Source organism: Sturnira hondurensis, unplaced genomic scaffold (genome assembly GCF_014824575.4).
Source record: "Sturnira hondurensis isolate 20B ecotype Veracruz unplaced genomic scaffold, ASM1482457v3 Scaffold0022908, whole genome shotgun sequence".
Taxonomy (NCBI): domain Eukaryota; kingdom Metazoa; phylum Chordata; class Mammalia; order Chiroptera; family Phyllostomidae; genus Sturnira; species Sturnira hondurensis.
In genome coordinates this window covers 3,621,459-3,641,265 of record NW_028095539.1, presented here as the reverse complement: position 1 = coordinate 3,641,265, position 19,807 = coordinate 3,621,459, and the positions used below count along the sequence as shown (strand labels likewise).

The following is a 19,807-nucleotide window of genomic DNA, read 5'->3' as shown; positions in this document are numbered from 1 at the left end:
TCCATACTGTTTTCCATAGTGGTTGTACCAGTCTGCAATCCCACCAACAGTGAACTAGGGTCCCCTTTTCCCCACAACCTGTCTAGCACTTGTTTGTTTCTTCCTTTGTTTATGAACATTACATATTTTTGATCTAGTTTAAAAGTTATTTTTGCCATCAGTGATGATGCATACCACTGAGCCTGGCTGAAAGCCGAGGTGGCACGTGATGGGACCACACAGGGCAGAGACCACTTTGGCGCAAGTAGGATGCGATGGGCAAAGGATATGACCAAAGAGCCCCCGAGAAAGACGGTGTCTGAGACACACAGGAGAACCCTGCCTCCTAAGGGCACGAGACCCCACACGCAGTCAGGGCGGAAACTCGATTTCCGTGACAAAGAACCAACCCAGGAAATGAGAGGCTCACAGTCTGCATCTCCGGTTGTATAAACAATGAACTGTTGCACATTGATGAAAATTTGGAAGTATTTTGCCCTGGCAGGTGTGGTTCAGTTGGTTGGAGCATCACCCTGGAAACCAAAAGGTCACAGGTTTGATCCCTGGTCAGGACACACACCTGTGTGGCAGGTTCAGTCCCTGGTCAGGGCGCATATGTGACGCAACTGGTCCATGTTTCTCTCTCACACAGAAGCGCGTCTTTCTCTCTCTCTCTTCCTCCCTTCCCCTCTCTCTGAAATCAGTATGTATGTCCTCCAGTGCAGATTAAATAAGTAAATTAAATATTAGGTTGAAAAATTGGATGCATTTTTGAAGTATACTAGGGGACTATATCCCACCAGATGAAGACCACTGGAATCCATGAACAAAGACCCCAGGACACCAGCAGACACGGTAGGAGCCAGAGACTACGAGCTGAGCTGAGGTCGCTGTGGCAGCACTGAGGACAGCCTCGAGGAGAGAGATGACAGCAGGGGACTGGGTGACTTGCATGGCCATAAAGAGTGCGAGCAACCCAGGACCTGCAGGAGGGAGCTCGAGTTTTGAAACTGGACAGCATGCGGGTGCTGAATGCCATGGCGTGGCTGTTGCCTGGGTTTCTGCCTGAGAAATGCGGGGGACCTGTCTGCTATTCTTATTACAGTGTGTGTTTAGCCAGTGCATTCGGTCGGGTTTTGTGCCCCAACTATACCACTAACATAGAGCTCGGCCGTTAAGACGGTCACCAAATGGCTGCTCAGGAGGTGCCGATTCTGCCCAAGAGTTGCCAGTGCCAGGAAAACAGGCCATAACATCGCACGCTATCAGAAAGTGGGGGGGGAGGGGGAGACAAGGGTCAAAACCGTCCTGTAGACCAGACTCGCCATCAACAGGGGACAGAGGATGCACCGTTAAGAGCTGGACACAGAAGTGCCATTTTTGTTTTTGCTCTACGTTATTTAAAAAATATATTAAAACAGCTTACTGAACTAGATCTTACTCAAAGGATAAAATTAGACAGCGAGCAAGCTCAGAACAAGGGAAAACTACGTGTGGGTAAATAAACTGAAAACAAGAGCACAACATCAGGGTGCATGCTAGTAAGCCCTGCAAGGATTTCGACTTCAAAACGAGGGTTCTGAGCTTCCTGGAGGCCAATGCAAAGAGGGAAAACCCACCATCTGCAGGATTCCTCTGCCTGTTAGGGTAACAACAGAGCAGCCTTGCAGCAGCGCAGGTACTGGGTACCTGGTACTGGTACCAGAGGTCCTCTTTAAAGAGACACTGTGGCAGCCTGAGATGAACCCTCACGCGCACCCTACAGGACACGTGCCACGCAGCAGCTCATCTGGCTCTCCGCCACTCTGTCTGTCAGCGCAAGGTGAAGGTGGAGTGCCAAGGCGCAGACCCACAGAAGAGAACCTGAGAGGGCCCAGTGACTGTGGCCACTGAAGGTTGGGACTCATCTGGGTTCTCAACTCAAACCCTGCACGGCATGATGGCTCTTTGGATAATTCCTTATAAACGTTCTTGGAACCATGTGTTCCTTAAGGTTTGGAGAGGAGAGTTTGAAATTCTACATTTGAGCTAAAACCTAGCCCAGGGCTCCTCTCTGCCACTACACACGGGCAGAGGTGTCTGCTGGGACCTTCGACCTGGTTTCCTTAGAAAATTGCCTGTAGGCAGACGGGCTGGAAGCAGTCACGCCCAGGGGCTCTCCAAGTCAGACAGACCGGCCCGGTGGCACCTCTGCACTCACCAGCTGTGGGACCGCCCTGAGATCATCAGTTCAGTGGGGCTCCACCCAATACCCACACGTGTCTGCGGGGCACTCCCAGTGTGCAGCGTAATCAGACACAACCTCCCACAGACGGCCATCTGTGAGGGTTAAGTAGGTAAATGCATCTAAAGGGTTTGCCTCCGTACCGGGCACACAGTAAGCTTTCCATAAATGTTGAGACTGATAATAGCAATAAAAAAGTCATAATCATGGTGAAAGATTTCTGCTTCCATTCTAATACATAAATAATGACACGGTTAAGGTCTCCCAGCTCCACCTCACCAGAAGTGATTGCAATAATTTTAGCCTGGACAGGGTTCAAAGTCAGCATTACCATCACCCTCAAAGGCATCAGAGGTAGCCAAGAACAGCCCCCACACTTGGAAACCAGGTTTGCTTAGTGGCGAGGGCTCTGAGACGAATGTTGTGGTACCCACAGGAGCCAGCCTGCTCTACAGGACTGAGACCCAAGCCAGCTACATATTGAGGACATGTGTCAACATTCCGAGCCTAGCTGCAGACTGTTAAAGTCTTGATGTTTTGACATTCCTGAGGGAGATATACTGGGACCTTCCCTGATCTCTCGATTTGGCAGAAACACAGAGAATATAATTTCCCCCCTAAAATGCCTATGAAAACCAAAATAGCCCCCTCAACTCTAACCAGAGGACAAAACGGCGCCGAGTGAGGGGTGCTGGACGGCAGCAGAGTCCCTCAGAGCCAAGGGCCGTCTTTCTCACGCAGGCAGCCCCCGGGCGCAATTCAGATATGGGCCTGCGTGGAAACGCAGGTGACTTGGATCAGGCCTCGGGAGGCCTCAGACAGAACCGCACATGTTAAGCTCTGCAAAGGCCAAGCAAGTCCACCATAAGGCTCGTCTCCTGAAAACAATTAAACAGCACAGACAGCTGCCCTCGGAGGCTGCTGAGTCCACAAGCACCGAGCCACGCTCCCCTCTGGCAGAAGCGTTTCCCTGTGCCTTTCCGATGCAGCAGGGAGCATGGAGCTTGTCCAAGGCGGCCTTAGTCATTCAGGTGCACGTTTACAAAGGAACATATCACATCGCACCCTGTTTGATCCTGACTTGAGGCTGCCCGCAGGCTGGGACCTCCCAGACGTACCGGGACTCAGGCAGGAGAGAGCTCTCTGCTGTGCCCACGCCACTTGGCACTCGTGACGTGTCGGTGTTTTACCCACTGAGTCAAAGGCCAAGGAAAGATCAAGAAGAGCTACAAACAACTTATGCTCTGGCTGACAGATTTCACCGTAGAGTGAGGAAGGGTGGTCTATGGGGTGGTCATGCGTCTGGCTTCCAGAGCTGCCCCAAGAGACCGGCCGTAATTCATCAAGGAGAAAAATGGGGCACGTGTGGGGGGAAAGCATGGCCAGCCAATGGGTCTCGCTGTATTTTGGGGAGGGGGAATCAGAGAGGCTCGTTTTCCTCTCCTTTATATATGTTTGTTGGGTTAGGCTACTCTCCAATTTCAGCCAAGTTGAACCACTCACTCATTCAACCAAGACTGAGTTACTCATGCTAAGCGTTGTGCTTGGTGCCAGGAATACAGTGGCAAATAAACAACCACGACCCCTCTCTTTAGCCAGTTCACAATCTACATTCTTGTTCATGGGATTTAAAAAGTGCCAGGGACACAGCCCACCAGCAGAGGAAGACACTTTCACCGGCGCTTTCAGTTCGCGCTTTTAAACCCTCTGCTGCGTGAGGGGGTGGAAGAGACACACTCTGGGGGTCCCCCCAGCTCGTGCTCCTTGAAACTGACTTTTGCCTACATCCTCTCCATAGAGAATGTGCCCCACCCACAGACTTTGCGGAGGAGACGGGGGGCCGTATGTAATCATATGACCCCACGACCTGAACCCAGGTGTGTGAATCAGGGACTGCTACCTGACCCAGGGCAGCCAGGGCTTTCGTTCCACTCGGACTCCGAAGTTAGGACCCTGGAATGAGCAGACTATGATGGGCCAGGAGGACTGGGGGCTGGAAATCAACCTAGTAATGAAGAACATGCGATGAGAACGCAGTATGCGGCTGGGCCCAGAACGCAGCAATGAACAGGACAGACACCTCTAGTGGATGAGAGAGTAATCATTACACAAACAAATGAGATAAACACAGATCGTGATAAAGGCTCTAAAGAAAATCAGTGGGATGCTGAGTTAGAGAGGGGGACTACTCTAGACAGGGTGCACGGTGGGGGCCTCGGAGGAGGTGGCATCCGAACTGAGACCAGGCACCAGATGTGCTGGGGAAGCCTGGTCCGGGGAGGAGAAATACGGGTGCAAAGTTCCGGGGATGGAGAAGAGCTCAGTGTGTTCTAGAGACCAAAACAAGGCCGGATGTCGAAAGGCATGAGTGGCAGGAGCGAAGGTGAGAGAGGAAGGTAGGATGGGACCAGGCAGGTTCTTGTGGGACCCGGTAAAGGGCCTAGATGTGCAGGGCCATGGGCAGCCAAGGAAGGGCTTCAAGGAAGAAAAGATACTGTATCACCAACGTTTTAAAACACCACTCTGGCTGTAGGATGAACACAGGGATCAACGAGAGAAGAGAAAGCCCAGGAACTGAGCCCCGTATAGGTCAATGGATTTCCAACGAGGGTGCCAGGACCACTCAGTGGGCAAAGGACAGTCGTTTCTACGGGCGGTGCTGGGAGAGCGGGAGAGCCACACGCAGAGGGACAGCGCTGGCCCTCACCCAGTGACCACAGACAGAACTCACCCAGCACGTGTCAGAGACATGCGCCTAAAAGTTGCACCTTCAGAGTTCTTCTCCGGGGAGAAAATGTCGGGGGAAACCTTTACGACACTGGACTTGGCAACGACTTCTGGGATGTAACGGAAAAATACAGGCCACAAAGGAAAAATATAGATGACTGAACTTCATGGAAGCTGAAAACTTTTGTGCATCAAAGGACACTATCAATAGCATGAAAAGACAACACACAGAACACGAGAAAATATTTGGAAATCATCCATCTGATAAGGGATTAATACCCAGAACACATGAAGAATCCCTACAACTCAACAACAACAAAACAGACACCCTGAGTAAAACGTGGTCCCAGGACTTGAACACCACTTCTCCACAGAAGGTTCTCAAATGGCCAATATGCTCAGGAAGGACGCCCAGCATCGCTGCTCATTAGTGGAAGGCAAATCCAAACAACTGGGAGGCAGCACTTCACACCTGTTGGTGTGGCTACTGGAAAGGGGGCGGAAATAGACATGCGGAGGGGGTAGAACCCCGTGTACTGCCGGTGGGAAGGTAAAATGCGCGTCCTCTCCTTGCTCACATACCCGAAAAGCTGAGTGCGGGGACCTGAGCACGTGCTTACACCCCAATGTTCACAGCAACACTGCTCACAATGGCTAAAAAGGTATAAAAAACCCAAGCCTCCGTAGACACACAAATAAACCAAATGCGCACGTACACACAGTGGAATGTTCTTCCGTCATCCAAAGCAATGAAACCCTGATACATGCTATAATAGGATGAATCTCAACGATACTGTGCTAAGTGTAATAAACCAGACACAAAAAGACAAATATTACATAATCCCGCTTACATGAGGGACCCAGAACAGGCAAATGCACAGAGACAGAAAATAAAGTAGAGGTTAGCAGGGCCTGGGGAGGAGGGGAATACAGAGCTATTGGGCCATGAGGACTGGTTCTGTTTGAGACGATGAAAACTGCTCTGAAAGTGGATGGCGGGGGAGGCTGCACAGCACTGCGAGTGTGTTTAATGCCCCTGAAATGCACACTTAAACATGGCAAATCTCAGGTTGGTATGCTTTCCCACGAGTAAAAAAAAAAAAAACATGAACAGAGCTGCTGCCGGGAGGCGCGGGCCGGGGCAGGTGGCCGGCCGTCGGGCAAGCTGGTCTGCGGAGAGGCGGAAGCCGCAGACACAGACACAGACACAGAAAGCAAAGCTGAGGAACAGCAGCGGCCAGAGAGAGGCAGAGAAGAGCTTCGTGCTCGGTGGCTTCACAGTCGCGAGTGCCGGCTGCCTCCTGCACTTCCTGTCGGCGCATCACTCTGCCCTGGCGCTGGACCGGGTGGATCGCTGTCCCTTGCAGTGGGACGGTCCCTGGTTAAGGCCGAGAGCTCTGCTGGGATCCAGTGCAGCGAGGCAGTTGGTCCCTAAAGCCAGACGATAGACCTTTGAGAGAACACCTTCCTCCTGTCCCTTGGTGCCTGGCACAGTCCCCAACGCTCGGTGGCAGGCCATCAACAGTTAGTGAATGGGGCCCGGGAGCCTGTCCCACGAGGCTGCAGAGAGCTGGGTGTCCACGGTCTCACCAAATTTACACTCGAGGTAAGCCGACGCCCCTCAGTTGGCCCTCATCACTGACCTGAATGGCCAAGCTTAGTTCTCTACCAGGACTTCCTCCTCGCTTGTTCAAGGTCAGGGCAAGTGCATGCTAGAATTTCAACTGTACAGAACCCTGGGTACCCCGACAGCGTTTTGAGTTCCAGGATGCCCAAGACTTACTGGGTCCCCAAGAATATTCGTGAAGCCAGGAACAAGAAAAGTAAATTCACCTTCTTATAAGCATAAGAACACCTAACACGAGTTTTAATTTAGAAATCTCTGTGGTTCGTAGGTGAGAAATCCACCTCCTTCCTTAAACCCTTGGGTAGCAAAAATGGGACTCGGCTTAATGCCATTTTTTCTCAACCAACCCGAAGACCGCTGTGTGCTATTTCTAACACGGGAAAAACAGAGACAACCGAATTTTACAAAAGGAGGGAAACTGTGACACAGGGAATTCTTTGTCACCATGTTAGGCTGTCGTATGCCAATGAGAATGGCAGCGCTGAATGAAGACTAATAGCAAGAACAGGACATTTATAAAATAGAGCTGATGAAAAGAAAGGAGGGCGAAGTGAAATACATAATTTGATATTACAGCCATGTAGTAATGGCATTTGTAGCCACACAGATGGGGAGGTGCTGAAACGAGACGAAAGCACTTGTGCAAGGTGGTGAAATCATACAGGGAATTTAGAAATGTGTTCAGAATTCCCTTTGCAGTGTTTTGGAAGGTCGATCGCTGGCACACACTCACGCATCCTCATGGCCCCGAGGAAGCACCTGAACGAACGGCCGGGAGGCCGTCCGGGGTAACACACGACCAGTCTGGGATTCTCTGAAGGCAGCTTCTTCGGTGTGGCCCTGGGAACAGCAGCTGCCACGTCATCTGGGAACTTGGCAGAAACGCACATTCTGCGTGGACTCCAGACCTGCCACGTCTGCAACTCTGTGGGCGAGGGGGGTCCCAGCCATCTGCTTTAATAAACTCTCTGGGTGCTTCTGACGCCTGTTCCAGTCTGAAACCGCTGCTCTTGGAAGCACTCCCCGCCCCCCCCAGTCGGCCACTCGGTGACTCCCACGCACCTATGAGGGGTCCGCCTTTCATCCTGTGCTGTCTCCCGCCGCACCACACTCACTGTTCACCAGAACCCCACACTGCCTACTAGACCAGGTTCAAAGTCGTACCTGAGAGTCGGGTTCTACTTTTGCCACCGAATTCATCTTTACCAGCACAGCTAGTTCACACGGACTGTGCTTCTGTGCGTTAGTTACCTCATTAATGCTCTAACAACTCTACACGGTAGATAAACACCCCGTTTCACAGATGAGAAAACTGAGGGCAAAAGAAGTCCAAGATCACACTGCCGGTAAACGATGAAACAAGAGTGATTTCGGAGCAGAGGTCTTCAGCACCACTGAGGTCCAGAGAAGTTCACGGAGTCAGGAAGTGAGGCAGCTGGTTCGGGGTCCCAGGCCTTTCTGACTCCGAAGCCTCCTTGCTTTCCAACCAGCAAGCCCTGCCGCCTTACGCCCCTGCCAGGCAGAGCCTCGCTCACTGCCCTTCAAACACACCACTGCCAAGAGTTACGATGCTGGCAAATATCTTCTGTCTTATCTTCCTTGCCACCAACGCACACCCTTCGGGATCCTTGAGGTCCTCCAGGCCATGTCCCCAAGATCCCTGGCTAAAAGGGGCCGCTGTCTTTTCTTAATTCCCACCTTGTCCTGCTGTGTACCTCTTACAATACAGGGGCCAGAACCAATAGTGCCCCTTTAGCGCCCCTTTTTTGACAAAATCGTAAACATATAATTCTGTAACATAGCAATATCACTCTCAAGCACACCATATGGCATTTTAAATGAAATGTTCAAATTAAAACTATAAATTATTACCCCGCACTATTACCTACCAACCACACTCAGGCAGGCGTTACTTCTGCGGACCCCTGTGTTTACCAGCTCCCACCCCGAGTCACAGTTCCGCACACACACCTTCGGGGGAGGCAGCGGGCCCAGTGGGCATGGTGTCTGACACAGGACTGGCACCGGTTGAGTGGATCAGTGTCTTTCATGTGACTAAATTCATTCTTTAGATATTTTATGTATCTTATCAGCCCCGCTGGAGGACGGTGAACACCTTAAGAACAAGGACCAAATCTTGTACTTATTTTATATTTTCAAGAATATTCAGCCTTGGGCAGACACACAGTCAAGCCTGGGGTGCATGCCTGAATTCCAGGAGCACGCTGCTGGGGGTCAACGCTGGCGCCCCTTTTCCTGCCACTGAAGCCCTGTAGGAACGCAGCTGATAGGAATGAGGGTAATGGGCACCATGCAAATGGATCTGATCAACACTTTTTTTTGGTAAATAGAAATAATAAATTTAATGTTTTTAATAATGTTAAATAATAATAAAGAGAATTTTATGAACACATGTCCCTGAAAATGTGTTCAACTTTCCAAGCAACTGGGGAGAAAAAAAAATCACAATTCTGTCTTTAAAAAGAGTTGAGGCTATTATATATGCCTTCATTATGTCTCTTGTAGAATGAAAGCATACTGTTTTTAAAAATCATAACTCGAACCCTAATGTCTCTCATGAAGAAAAATGTGGGTGTTTTCATTCCACATACTGATTATCTATTAGTCATTTATTGAGTCCAGCAAATATACTTTTAATGAGACAATAAAGAAACTCATAATATCCTAACTCCTATCACATATCCAGAGAGCAAAGGTACAAAAAAATCAGAATATGTATTTCAGTAACATTTAAGTCTCGAAAGCCAGATTTATAACTTTTAGGAACAAGATAATAGAAAAACCAAGTGCTTTCCTAATTCATAAATCACTTAAAGAATTATCTATGTCAATAACAGATAAAAACACCAAGCCACCACATGCTCTTAACCAACCGAGAGACAGAGCCCAGGAGTGCGTAACGATGAAAACAAACAGAGGACCGACTGCTGTCGTCTTCTGAGAGTCGTCTGCTCGCACGCAGTCCGCCCGCATCCTCACCGGGTCTGGCAGCAAACACACAACAGAACCCCCGAAGCCGGCAAGCGTCCTCGACACCCGAATCCACGCAGCAGCACCACCGCGCACAGTGCCCACTTACCAGCTCCACGGATCCATAATGCTTCCTACTGAAGTCCCCACGTCTACAGCCTAGGTCTTCCGAGACAGAGCTGGAACAAAAATGCTTCATCAGTATTATGCATAGCGATCTGGTCACAAACCTTCTACAAAAATCGACTACCGTTTGCAAAAAGGGCAGCCAGGGCAGCGGGCCTGCCGGCTCCTCACTGCAGGGGGGCCTCCTGGCCCCAGGCGCCGCCCCGGCAGCCATTGCAGAGCCGGCTCTCTCGGGAGCCCTCGGGAGAAAGAAAAACACCCGAGTCATGCCTGGAAGTCTCGGCAGTGACTGGATTAAATATTTAGTCATTTGGAATCGATTGAAGTTTCCAAGGCTACTGGTGGTTTGTGATTTCATTTCTGCATAAGCAGGAGGGGAGCCTGCGGCAAACTTGAGGCAGGGGACAAAGCCTGCAGTGATCTCTCGTTGAAGAGAGCTTGTCTGTCCCGGATACGCCACATAAAAATACCACCATTATTTGATGCTCTACTGGGGAAATAAAACTTTATATAGGAGGGAAAAAAATCTTCAAAATCCAGGTAGACCCCACCCCCCTCTAGTTGATGACAATACGAAAAAAACCAGGGCTAACAGATTTAAAAAATCTGAATATCCAAATTCCAAGGATATTTAGCTTTTTACATAGCAGTAGCTAATACGTCCCTACCCCCCTTCCCCTCAAAAATGACTTAAATCAGGTAAGAGAAATCACATGCATTATTGCAGCAACGCAATTAAAACACGGGCAAAATCGCCCCTGCATTTGCATCTTGAATACATAATCCCACACTCAAAAGACACGGAGCTTATCGGCTAGTCAGGAACCTAAACGGTCCTCAGGAAACCGCCAGAGATCCATGAATACAAGCAGTTTTAGTAAGTTTTGTTCTAATATGTCATGCAAATAACTCTAATAAAACAGACACTAAAATTACACAGGAATCACATGTTGAACACAGCCAAAACATTTGGGATCTGTCATGCAAAGAAAGGTGCAGTGAGTACCTTTTCATCCTTCCTCCCAAGGCAGGCTACATTTTCTAAATTACAGCCCTCTCGGCACGTTTCGGAAAGAGACCGAGGCTGATGCTCTGCATCCACGGAACTGACTCTCTGCCAGGACCCTATCTGATAGGCTCCGAGAAAGACAGCACGGGAGGAATGAGACTAGAGAGCCTAATGGCATTCTGCTCCCACCATTGCACAGAGATGGCTGAGTTAATGTGATGTGAGAAATTTAACCTTTTGTCGTTCTCACTTCCTTAGCTGAAAATGTGCAACAAATTAACGAATGAGGCTTGCAAGGCCGTCCTAGGTATTACCTTCCTGCTCCTAATGACATGATTTTCTACCAAAAAACCTCCGAGAGAGATGCAAAAACTCCCCTCCATGGTCTATTCTGGTCCGTGTTAAACATGTCCTCTGTGCCATCTTCTCGGCTCATTTTGAAAACCCTGCTGGTGAATTTGCCACGGCCCTACACAGCAGGTGCCAGATCCTTCCCGGCCACCCTCAGCTGCACAGAGAGTGGGCTCCAGAGGGCGGAGCATCCATGCACTTGGACAGAGACTGGGCATGGAGCAGAGCTGTGCCCAGATAGCTGCTGACTGAAAGCTCTATGTGCCCAGATCTCAGCGACCTCCTCGGTTTTCACCGGGTCCACTATGCAGTCAACATCAGCAGCAGCTTCTAACAAGAAGGGCCAGTGACGTAAAAAGAGCAGGATGCTGAGCTCCGGGCCCTGCCCTCTGTGCCCTCAGTACCACTTGGGGAGGGGTCCAGTTCTAGACACAGCACCAACTTCCTAGCTTTGCCCACAGCCAGAGACAAACACAGAAAGGATGCAACTCCGCATCATGGAGCAGCCTCAGAGAGGGAAAACAACGTCCTAGGAAAAATCCAGGACAAATATGACCAGAACCTCTGCTCTCGGTGCCCCCTCCTCCCCATCACTGCCTGTCACCCGGCACATTGCTGATGGCAGGAACCAGGCAGGACCACAAGGGTGTGCTTCTAGGGCTGCTGGAAGCACTCAGAGCAGCCGTGTTTAGAAACCCTCCCCACTCTCCTTCTCCCCCGCCAGGTCCTCTGGCCCCTTGGCTTCCAGCCCAGAGGGTGTGATGAGCAGGGATCCCCCAGAGCTCCAAGAGGAGCTTTGTTCTCCTCTAGATCTCCAGAGTCTGGCCCACTGCCTGGCACAGAGTGGACACGCAGTGAACGTTGGTTGCATTAATGAAGGTATCTGCACATACTTGGATCTTATTAGCTACCGTGTGTTAGCACCCCTTTGAGCACCAAGGCAGGCTGCCTGCTGACTTTCTCGCTGCTAGGTCCCGGGTCATTATTCCCTCAGTCCAAACAGTCCTGGCTCCAGAGGCAGATGCTGCCAGGTGCGTGCCACACCTGCTCTCCTTTCCTCCTGGCCTTGTGGCTGGACTGAGTTTCCTGGCCCCTCGTGCAGTAAGTGTGGCCCGATAACGGCAAGCTGGCTAAGAAAATATGGGCAGAAGCAATGTCGGATACATCCCCTGGGGTCACTTCCTCTCCTTCTCCAGGGCCAGCAAGTGCAAAGGACTATAAGGACCCACAGAAATGCAAAGCTTCAACATGGAAAAACCTGGGTCTTGAATGACCGAGTAGAAGCTCACACTCCTGCGAACATCTGTACCAGGACAGGGTATGATGTCCTGTATGAGCAAGTGATGGACGCTGAGTTAAGCACGTAGAATTTGGGTTTGCCTGTGAAAGCCGCTGTGTGCTCTGAACTAATGCAGAGGTGGGTACCCAGCAGTGGGGTGCCGCCATAGCAACAACTTAAAACACACGGCGTGGGCTTAGTGGGCAGGCAGCAGCCAACGTGGAAACTGGCAACTGAAAGAGGGTGATCTACATCATAAAGTAGGAAAACACACGGTGCACTTACACCTGCAGTAATGCAGAAGACGGGCCTGCACCTCTGGGCCTGCATCTCTAGGCAAGGGCCTGGGCAGGTCAGAGGGATGCTGAGCGCTGGCTCCGGCCCGCTGACCGCAGCACGGGTTTCTGACCAGGAGGAGACGCGCCCAGGCCAGAGCTGGGTGTCGAGCAGAGACAGTGGAGAATGGAGAGAGTCGGAGACAAAGGGCCTCGTAGGCTTGAGAAATTGCTCTGTTTTTGGGCCCCAAACCACAAGCGTCTGGCCAATGAAATGTGGGCAGAAGTGATGGGCACCTCCTCCAGACCTAGCGCATCCAATTTCCCATGAATCTTTGCTCAGCTGCTGGATGAATGGGGAGGGCTCTGAGGACCAAGAGGGAGGAGCCAAGGTTGAGCCTTGGGCTCTAAATGACCCCATAGAAGATCCCAAGTAGAACTACCCCCATTGGGCTATGACATGAATGAGAAATAACTTTTGTTTTTAGATTTTATTTCTTTTTAGAGAGAGGAGAAGAGAGGGAGAGAAACATCAATGTGTGGTTGCCTCTCAAGTGCCCCCTACCTGGCCTGCAGCCCAGGCACGGGCCCTGACTGGGAACCCAATCGGCGACCTTCAGCTCCCAGGCCGGCACTCAACCCACTGAGCCACGCCAGCCAGGAGGATTACTAGTGTTTAAAAGAGTGTTTTGAAAGACGACTTCTGTGCCCCCTGCAGCAGAAAGGGAGACCCGGGGCCCAGCCACAGCCTCCGGGGCAGCGCGGGGGGCAGCACCACAGCTCGGCAGGCCTCCCCTTCCTGCAGTGTTGACCGAGCAGTCTGGCCGCACCAGGAAAATCCTGGGGACAGAGAGGGTGTTCACCAGCACAAGGCACATCCAAACCGCACCAGGGAGTTCAAGTTCCTCACATGCAATGTGATCTAGGTTCTAAATATAGATGCCTCTGTTTTAGCAAATTAGTGCATGAGGGTGCTGGACCACGCTCCACAAGTATGGACGGAGCTGAGAACCTTCCAGTGAAAGCTCCAAACAGGGCTCAGGATGAAAGCAAAGATTTCCAGCTCTAAGCAGAGGCTAGAAAATGGCCATTACATATAAGTCGGTTCCTGGAAAGCAGGACAACCGCCTTCAAAAAGCCAAAGTCATGGAAACTGAATAAGAAAAAAGGAGGAAGCTGAATTGGATCCTGGTCCTCAATCAGCTCACCCAGAGATTAGCCCTAAGGCTAATGACTGGTCCGTAGACTGGCTAGACCCCGCCAATCCAGGCCTCAGTCGTATCCAGTCCTGCTGGGAGAGTCAAAGCCAACAGCAAGAATGGGGCTCTTTCCGGGTCAGCAGAGAATCTGAGACACATCAGGCAGCCCCCTTGCTAAGCACATAGTAGTAACAGATAGAAGGGACCCCTAAGTGAGGGAGGGAGAAGGTAAACCACGTGCCAGACCGCAGACTTAGGCTTCGAGGGAGCCCAGAACCTTCTAGCAGCAGAGTCTAGAATAGTTGATCATCTTTCCTTCCAAAGGTGACACAGAAAAGCAGAGATGTCAATTGTACCAGAGACACCAGTGATTTCTAAGGATGAAACAGAAGGTTCTCTGACCCCTTTAGAGGAGATTTAGGACCCCAGATTTGAGAGGCTGGGAAGTAAGCAGGAAGCTTCCCAGAGGGGGAGGGTCTCAGGTGCTCGGAGCCCCTGCCTCCCGCTCCAGACCCCCACCCCAGCTGCCCTGGGGCTCCCTGGGGCTGCGGCGCCATGCGTTCCCACGCTAGGATCTGGGTCTCACCACCCCTTACGAGCTCCGAGGCCATGACACGGTCAGTCGTGCCCGAGTCTGGATTTCAGGCCCACCAGCTCTGTGAACCCCGGCAGCTACTTCTGCGCACTGAGCCCATTTCCTCCTCCGTCAGGTGGGCGGGAAGGAGAGCCTGTCTCCATGGGAGGACTGAAAGGCATCACAAGGTGCTGAGGGCAACACCTGCCACACAGCAGCCACCAAATGAGGGCTGGGTACCCTGTGGGGACCTTGCCTCTCCTGTCGTCACCAGGCCTCGTGAGTCCGGCAGAGGGCCTGCCTCTAAGCAGCTGCCCAACAGGTATTTGGTGAGTAAGCGAGTCACACATAACTGATACTCTGCTCGCTTTGGCTCTGCTTGAACGCAGGTGGGCTCCTGCCTGCTACCCCTCCCGCACCCCTGCCCCCTCTGCCATTAGATAGTCTGACAAACCTCAGGGACATGTGATGTGACTTTCGCCATCGCTCGGTCATCTTTCCCTCTCTAATCCTCCTTTCTCAGACACTCTGGAACGCGGCCCTCCCACTGTGTGTACGTGTCCACTAGGTTTCTGACCATGGCATGTGTCCCCAGAACCTGCCTGGTTCCCACTATTCAGTGAGTCTCGCAGTGACTCACTGTAAGGTTCCCTTCGATGATGGTCCCTGCAGTGCCCTTGACATTCTCTCTCTCAATAAAAACACAGCAACCACAGTGAGCGCTGGCGAGGACCCGGGTGTGAATGCGAGATGGTCAGCTAAGCCTCTTTGGAAGACACTGGATGGTTTCTTATCAAAGTTAACACGCCGTCGCCTGGTGCCCCAGGAACGGTGTTCTTAGGCACGTATCCCAGAGAAATGAAGATGCACAGTCACAAAAGCCTGACGCGAATGTTCATAGCAGTGTTATTCATAGTGTCCCCACACTGGAAAAGGCCTGGTGTCCGTCGAAGGGAGAACAGTTAAACTGTGGTGCAGCCCACCACAGAGCCCAACTCCGCAGTTCCAGGGAACTCACCACCGATACACACAACAACCGGGGCAAATCTCCAGGGCACTGTGCTGAGTGGAAAAGGCCAGTCCTAAAAGCTTACGTCCTGCATGACCCCGTTTATGCAACCTTCCCAAAACAACCGAGTTAGCGAGGGAACGGGGAGGTGGGGGAGGGGAGGTAGGACGGTGTCTTGTCAGTGGTGATGGACGAATGAACTCACAAGTGTGGCAACATGGATGTAAAAGGGGACGTCTCACCCCAGGGGGCTTTGTCAATGACTTTGCCATTGGAGGAAACTGGGTAGAAGGGACAGCGGGTCTCTCTGTCCCATTTCTTACAACTGCATATGAACCTACGGTTCTCTCAAAGTAAAAAGTTTCATTTAACAAACTGCCTCTGAGCCAATGCCCTTTCACTCATCTAATAAGCAGCTACTGGGTGCCCGTGGGTACCAGGCGCTAAACCTGAGGAGTGTGGTCCCTACTGCTGGCACGCACAGCGCGGCAGGAAAATGCAGAGTGCATAGGACTCCCTGGGGGAAAAAATACTGTGCAAGCGAAGCACACCTGTGTGGAGCAACCCAGGAAACTGTCAACCGGCCTCTTTTCACCCCCCTCATAAGTGGTGCACGCAGCCTTCCAGGGGCGGGGGCCCAGGGCAGACGCCCGGGAGCTCTGTTACTCTCTCTCAGCTCAAGGCCCACCGTCCAGAAACCTGGGAACCCCAATCTACAAACTGACTCCTGCAACATGTAGCGTCTGCGCGTCTGCTCCTCCCTGCCCCCTCTTCAGTGAACTTGGCTTCTCCCCTCCTGTAAGGTCAAGAACTGGGGGTTTCCAGCTCTGAGTGTGATCTGGTAGGGGAAGCACTGCCCACAGGAGCCTTATACATGCGTGGCCACAAAGGGTTAAGCAGAAATTTGTTTAAGGGGAAAAAATAAGCAGACAACATATGCTGCTGTGTATCTCCCACCACCTGTGCATTTCACTTCTTTGGGGAAATCCTTCCAGAGCCTCGCCCCCGAGGTTCTCAAAATCTCCCCACTGAGATTCATTCGCATGTTCTGCCTCTAACTGCACCCAGACTCTGAAGGAAGCACATTACCCAGAGTGGGTGTTTCTGAACTGCCCCCCAGCAGCAAGAATCCTAGAGAACGTCAAGGTCACTCTGACCCTTGCTGCAGAGTGTGGGCCTGCAACCTGAGCTCCTTAGAAACTCAGGCTCTTGGGCCCCACCGAGACCCACTGGAACACAGTCAGCCTTTTAACAAGACTCCCCTGAAGGATTCACATGCACACGGGGATCTGGACCTTGGTTCTGAACCCAGCTTATATTGGGATCACCTGGATTTCTTCTCGATTTGCTTTATTATGAAATATTTCAAGGCAGAAAAAGAGTAACATAGGGACATTATAGACAGACTTGAAATTCCTGTGTACATCTCCCCTCCCCTGAAACCACCAAATAATTTAATTTATACTTCCTGCTTACCTTTTTATATTTGTACTGACTGTGTACTTATTCAAAACAATATACATGTCTTAGATGGTGTACCTCAGTGGATTGAGTGCAGGCCTGCAAACCAAGCAGTTGCCGGTCCGATTCCCAGTCAGGGCACAAGCCTGGGTTGCAGGCCAGGTCCCCAGTGAGTGGGGCTCATGACAGGCAACCACACACTGATGTTTCTCCCTTTCTCTGTCTCCTACCCTTCCCTTTTGCCTAAAAATAAATAAAATCTTAAGAAAAATAAATGGCGTGATTTGGAATGTTGTAAAATTTTACACAAAAGAATACCCTATCGTGCACAACTTCCTGTGACTAGCTTCTTTGGCTAAACAATTTGTTTTTGAGGTTGGTGTGTGTCGACACACCTGCAGCTCCACTGCATTCCCTTACACGGCCGCAACCGGCTGTACTGACACCGAAGTGGTCCTCCCTCCCCCCGTTGTGGGGCATCTCGGTTGTTTCCAATTTTTAAACAGTGCTGAAATGAACACCCTCTTCCACGTCTTCCCGAACGCACGGGCAATCGCTTCCCTAGACCCACGCCCAGGAGGGCGACTGGTGGACCGTGATGTGCGCACCTTTGTTTTCCTCCATGGCGCCGAATTTGCTTTCCGAAGTGAGCACAGCAGGTCCTCAGCTAACGTCATTTTGTTCAGTGTTGTTCTGTTACGACCTTGACGAGGCGCTGGAGGAACCTCACTCTTGTTTGTATCAGTTGGCCTGCTGCACACCTGGCTTTGCTGTGTTGTCTCGCTGCGGCTCCAAGAACCTGTCGACGACGTTCAGCGACGACTAACAGGACAGCGGCTCACTCTCCCTTCAGCACCGTGTCAGTTCTATTTGCCCCATATCCTAGCCGACACCCGGGATTGTCAGACATTGGTTGTTGTCAGTCTGAAGGATATAAAATGGTGTCTTGCGGAGTTGTGGTTGTAATTTGCACTCCTCTGATAACTCAATAGTTTGAACCTCTTCTCCTGGGCTTGTCAGCCATTGAGCTACCGTTTCTGGGGTTTGCCCATCCCAAATCCTCGGCCCCTTTTTGTAGGCTGCTGGCCTTCTCTTAATTGATTTGCAGGAATAATTCATATGTTCTGAATGTCAGCGCTTTTTCAGTTAACAAACTATAGATGTCTTCTCCCAGAGAGTGTTTTTTCTTTTTCAAGCTGTTTCCCTGATGTCTTTTATCATGTAGAAAATTTAAAATTCTAATGTAGATATTTTCAGTCTTTTCCTTGAACGATCTTTGTTTTTCTGACTTAAAAAATCCTTCACCATCATGATGGCATAAAGATAGTCTCCTACCATTCCTTGCAGAAGTTTTAAAGTTTTCATCTAAATACACAAATGGTGCCAGTTTGCACCTTAACCTCCTCAGACTCTTCAGGAGTGAAACCTGAGCATTGTTGTGCTTCCTTTTGTTTTTGTTCATTTGTTTGTGTTTGTTTTTGTTTTGCAAGAGAGGGGAAGGGAAGGAGAAAGAAAGGGAGAGAAGCATCGACGTGAGAGAGACACATCCACCGGTTGCCTCTCGTGCCCTGACCAGGGACCAAACCTGCAACCCAGGCGTGTGCCCTGACTGAGCACCCGACCAGTGACCTCACGCTTTGCAGGGCTACACCCGGCCAACGGAGCCACACTGGTCAGGGTGCACTCATAGTGCTAACGAAAACAAATTCTACAGGAAATGCTGGCAGATCTGTCCTCTACCCGCTGGATGCCATGGACGTACCTCCTCTGCCAAGTTCCAGGAATGTGTCTCCTCTCTGTCTCCCTCACTGGCTCCTCCTCTCTTTTCTGTTCCCAAACTTGAAGGGCTCCCTAGGGTCTGTCCTCTGCAGGATTTATCTACTCGTGCAGCACCGACATTACCGACACACTCACACATACTCCGTGTTAACCAGGCCCGGTCACCTTTCCTAATGCTCCCAGAAGCACCAGCAGCTCAGTATGGTTTTTCCAGAACTCATCCAACCACCTGGTCCCATTTCTGTTGGCACATGAGGACTTTCACAGTCTCCCAGCTATGGAATCACCTTTGACTTCTCCCTGTCTTTCGGGATCTACAGTCGGTCATGCAATAGCATCCGTGACCACCTCCCACTTTACCCAGTCCAGTCCCTCAGTCTGACGGACCCTCACCGATTCACACCCAGACTCTGGCACGGCCTTGCCCATCTTCCCGCCCCCTCCTCACAGGAGCTGAGGGCGGTGGATTCTTCCAGGTCCAGAAGCTTGAGGACCATCTGGTGTCCCACCCGTCATCTGTGATTGTGTATCCTCTATCGGATACTTGAAAACCAGCTCCCCAGTCTCTACTTCGATACCATCAGTGATAACAAACACATTATGTCCCAAAGCCCTCCATTCTTCCGGGTAGACAGTGTTTTTCTATATTGAGTTGAAATCTATCACACCTTAATTTCCACCAGCTGGTCCTCCATTTTCACCCTTTCATTTTTTACGCCTCCATCATCACTCACACACCCCCGGCCCCTGTCTAGTCTGGCCCGCCCTCCCCTGCCTCTCAGCACTCCAGCCCTCTTTTCCTCCAGCTTGCCAAGCTCCTTCTCGTCTTAGGACCTAGAATGCTCCCCCACACTCCTCCTTCCTCTCCCAGACCCACTCCCAGACTAGAAATGACAAGGACAGCATTGGATTGACGTCTGCCTCCCCCACTAGAACATAAGCTCTGCTATGGTAGGTGACGTACTGGTCTAATCCAATGCAAAATTCTTACCACCTAACGTAATGCTTAGCCGTTACCTCTTAGTGGGATTTTGTGCAATGACAGATGGGTGGATAGATGGATGGGTGAAAGGCAGGAAGCCTGCATAAAATGAGTTAAGATCACTTCTACAGGAAAGCTCTTCACACAAATATTTGAGGAAAGTCATTGTAATCCCTGAGGGTTTTCCTCTTCACAGGGGTCGAGAGCGATACGGG

The 19,807-nt window shown here is 51.0% G+C and overlaps 1 protein-coding gene across 7 annotated transcripts in view; it reads right to left on the bottom strand.

Annotated features, from left to right (window-relative positions):
* Positions 1 to 19,807, bottom strand: part of GARNL3 (GTPase activating Rap/RanGAP domain like 3) — a 117,947-nt gene that overhangs the window by 76,386 nt on the left and 21,754 nt on the right. For 6 of the 7 annotated variants that reach the window (XM_037036524.1, XM_037036525.1, XM_037036526.1 and 3 more), the window contains one exon: positions 9,658 to 9,727. In XM_037036524.1, the coding sequence (XP_036892419.1) occupies positions 9,658 to 9,727 (70 nt within the window). Of the gene's footprint in view, positions 1 to 9,657; positions 9,728 to 10,680; positions 10,730 to 19,807 lie in introns of those variants that run through there. The other variant, XM_037036529.1, reaches the window with a different exon arrangement.